Source organism: Carex rostrata, chromosome 16 (assembly GCF_964058835.1).
Source record: "Carex rostrata chromosome 16, lpCarRost1.2, whole genome shotgun sequence".
NCBI lineage: Eukaryota > Viridiplantae > Streptophyta > Magnoliopsida > Poales > Cyperaceae > Carex > Carex rostrata.
The window spans coordinates 83,074-86,606 of record NC_135933.1 but is presented as its reverse complement, the minus strand read 5'-3'; the positions used below and the strand labels follow the sequence as shown (position 1 = coordinate 86,606).

The following is a 3,533-nucleotide window of genomic DNA, read 5'->3' as shown; positions in this document are numbered from 1 at the left end:
TTTGGCTATTTTTAAAATTATTCTTAAACTTTGGTTATTATTATTAAAATAATTTTTTAATTGGGTAAAAATAAAAATGTCGGCCTTAGATCTGTCCATGTTAAATAATCTAATTTAAAAAATGAAATTATAAATAAAGGCAATTATGGGGTTTTTTAGATTTGTCATTATCAACTTGATGATTATCTACTTTAAATGTAAAATTCAATTAAATTCTTTATCAACAGATTATATTAAAATAGAAAATAAGCATTTTGAATTAGTGAGTTTCTTATCCCGTGGACTTCAGATTTTAGTGGTTACATGGGAGCAGAGCTATAAAATTTAGATTGAAGGGATTGAAATATAAGGTGTATAATATATGAAAATGCATAATGTGTGATCAGTGATCACTCGAATTTAAACTTAAGTCTTTACAATTATCAAGTGAAATTTTAACCTCTAGGTTACAAGCATATATTTTGTATTTTATGAAAAGAGCTAAATTATATAAAAATTTGAAAATAAAATAAAAATTCAATTAAATTTCAATGTACATAATTAAATTAAATTGTTTTTAAAATTATAATGGTGGCTAAACACTCTTGACTGACATACATGTGGATCAGTACATGTACATGCAAATTTTTAAAACTCCTGTGTGCAAATTAATTGTCGAACAAGTACTAAAAATGAAGCATCAACTCTGTTGCTGTACTGGAAAAGGAAAGCAAAAAGAAGAGAAAAAGAGAAACATAATTAATTTCACTTCGCTATTGACATTTTGAATAACCAAACTGCCAAAGCTGTTTAATATTGACATATATATATTGTTGTGTTTAACAAAACAATCAACAACCATCTCTATTCTCTACACAAGTGAAATGTGAAAAAGTGCAACATTAATTTTATGATAAGAACGGTCCAGATATTACAATATCATAGTCCATAGATAATGAGAAAAAAAATATGCAAAGAACCCTCCCTCTTTAAATAAGAATGAATTAAATATATTTTTTGTGTTTGAGCTTGAATTGCCAAGCCAGAACTGGTACGGTCGAAAATTAATGTTCTGTTATAAAATTGTTGTTAATAAGTTTAAAATTACCCTACTTAATTTACAGATGAAATTAATGAGAAAAAAATCTCACAACACTGAAACATTCTCCAGTTGTTTTGAGGAAAAATTGAACCAATTAGCAAGTGAACTGCTAAATATCACATGAACTGCTGTCTAAAATCCAATAGCTTATTTCTCAAGTTATTTGCCCAGTCTTTTGAAAAACAACATACAGTACTCACCCTCGGTTTTCCGCAAATTGCGCATCATTCATGCCTATTTCCTGATGGATTGCTCATGTACTAGAATTGCCAGGTTCTATGGCGACAATGCTGATACTCATCTCTTGAACAGAAGGTGGGTCTATAACAGTATCTTCATTCACTGTATCATCTATAATAAGCCTTTTCATTTCCCTGTGCTCTTGGCATATTGCGCAAGGGTGCATGAACGCATGCACGAGACAGCTGTCACATGGAGAATTCTGATGAAGAAAGAAATAACAATTTCAACAGAAGGGTTATGATAAATGATTAAAATCACTCTACCTAGGTTGAATAAACCAAAAACTTCAAAGTTCCAGTCCCATAAGATCCTTTCAAAAATTATCGAATGAACCCATAAATTGAACACTTTGTTGCTACGAATTAATTAGTACCAAGAATCCATTCCTACTCCTCGATTGACTAACATTTCGGTGAAGTTTGAGTTATGGAGTTGGCATATTAACTGCCAAATATACAAAATTTGGATATGATTTGGTACCAGTACAAACGCAGGGGGTGATGACAATTTCCGTCAATGTGTTGTGTGCTTTCGTTATAAACATTAGTATATCCTGCTCTATGCACTCAAAAAAGTGTTTGATGAAGTGCAATCTGTTTGAACTACTGGTACCTAACAAGTAACTCGGGCAATACATGAAATTTCCATATGATTTTAATTGACATTATAACATCATAATTCTCATTTTGAACCTTTTCACCATAACACTGAGCTACAATATGTTATTTTTTGTATTTAGTTTAGTTAGTTAGGATTTGAGAGGTTAAACCAGGTACTCCTGAGTTGTAAATACTTTTTTCGTTATCAATACAATCGTTTGCGGCTCTGCTGCTAACCCTAAAAAAACACTGAGCTACAATAACTGAATAAGAAATGCTAAATTAGTACTCGTCCAATAATCTTTGCAAAAGAATACAGTACCTTGAGGTGAAATTTCTTCTGTAAATTATCTCGCCCAGTAGATGTGTACATAGAAAATACATTCCATCCACATATTAATCCTTCTGTCATCAACTCGAAAGCGTCGGGGCTCACAGTGCCGTTACAAATTGCCAAGGAAATTGCTAAGCCAGCTCCAACACAGAGAAAGGTTGCATGACACAGGCAGCTTTCTTGCCAAGGAATTCCATGTATGGTTTCCATGTTTTGGCCATACAGTACACAGGGACAGAATAGTCCTGTTTTACCTATGAAATTTAAAACAAGTCTTTAATTAATTATGGTATATATACATGGGGAGAATATATTGACCATTTAAAAAAATATTTAAAGAAGCAAATATCTTTGAAAATGAAAAAGGACTAGTAATTGATGAAATTTGAGACTCACAACTCTCAGGATCTTCGGCACAGCCGCAAATGCCGGTCATCCATGGCTCATCGCTTGGTGGAACATGCGCCTCAGGCAGCTGTTGCCCGCATTCTAAGCATATTTTTCTCCTTAACTATATAACAATATAGAAAGAATGGACAATTTAATACTAAATTTCTAATTGCCTTTCCAAAAAATAAATTACGCTAATTAGTAGACACATCCTTCAATATTTGAATGTGATTTTTTTTTTTTTGTGTTGAATCAATTTATAATACATTGCAAAAGTAAACCAATAAAAAAAATAAGGTATAATCACGAATTCCTCAGAATCATGACCAATTGGTTTTTTTTTTCCCTTGGACAAAAGCCAATCATCACCAATTAATCGCCATTACATGGAAAAAGGTGTATTCAATAATAAACAAGGTAATGAGTGATGGATAGATTACGTAATTAAAAATTATTGGTTGTGATTTCCATCAGTACTAAAATTAATGATGAGAGATAATTAACCTGTGGTACACGGATGGGTTGATTGAGCTCTCCAGCCTTTATGTCCTCTAGCGGCGCTGCCTGATCCTTTGTTAGTTTCACATACGACGACATTTTACCTGAGTTGATAGGCCGGATCCCAGCCCGGGGGCTTTTTACCTGAGTGAGCAAGGTTATTATATTTTATTTTTAAGTAAAAATAAAGTCATACCAATAGATGCCTGTTACAGAAGATGCAATACCTCTAGATGTGAAGTTGCATTATTCATTGAATAGGTGGTGAACTGATTCCTGATCCAATCTGCACAAGACACACGTACATGTTGGGTAAATTCCAACCCGGCCCGTTTGATGAGGTTGTGCGGTTGTTAGAATCTTGTTCAATGTCATCGATCAACCATAT

At 32.8% G+C, this 3,533-nt stretch overlaps 1 protein-coding gene across 1 annotated transcript; it reads right to left on the bottom strand.

The window, feature by feature from the left end:
- Positions 1-1,227: 1,227 nt before the first annotated feature.
- LOC144567642 (cell number regulator 6-like) lies at positions 1,228-3,244 on the bottom strand. The gene is made up of 4 exons (XM_078317814.1): positions 3,152-3,244; positions 2,654-2,768; positions 2,246-2,511; positions 1,228-1,523 (listed from the first exon to the last, which is right to left on the bottom strand). The coding sequence occupies exons 1-4, from the start codon at positions 3,242-3,244 to the stop codon at positions 1,335-1,337; spliced, it is 663 nt and encodes a 220-aa protein (XP_078173940.1). The 3' UTR covers positions 1,228-1,334.
- Between the last annotated feature and the right edge of the window lie 289 nt (positions 3,245-3,533).

Excerpts from the sequence above, each read along its gene's own strand:
- LOC144567642 (XM_078317814.1), bottom strand. The coding sequence starts at position 3,244 with ATGTCGTCGTATGTGAAACTAACAAAGGATCAGGCAGCGCCGCTAGAG. Across the intron at positions 2,769-3,151 it reads AACCCATCCGTGTACCACAG|TTAAGGAGAAAAATATGCTT; the intron begins GTTAATTATCTC and ends ATTGTTATATAG. Across the intron at positions 2,512-2,653 it reads TGCCGAAGATCCTGAGAGTT|GTAAAACAGGACTATTCTGT; the intron begins GTGAGTCTCAAA and ends TAAATTTCATAG.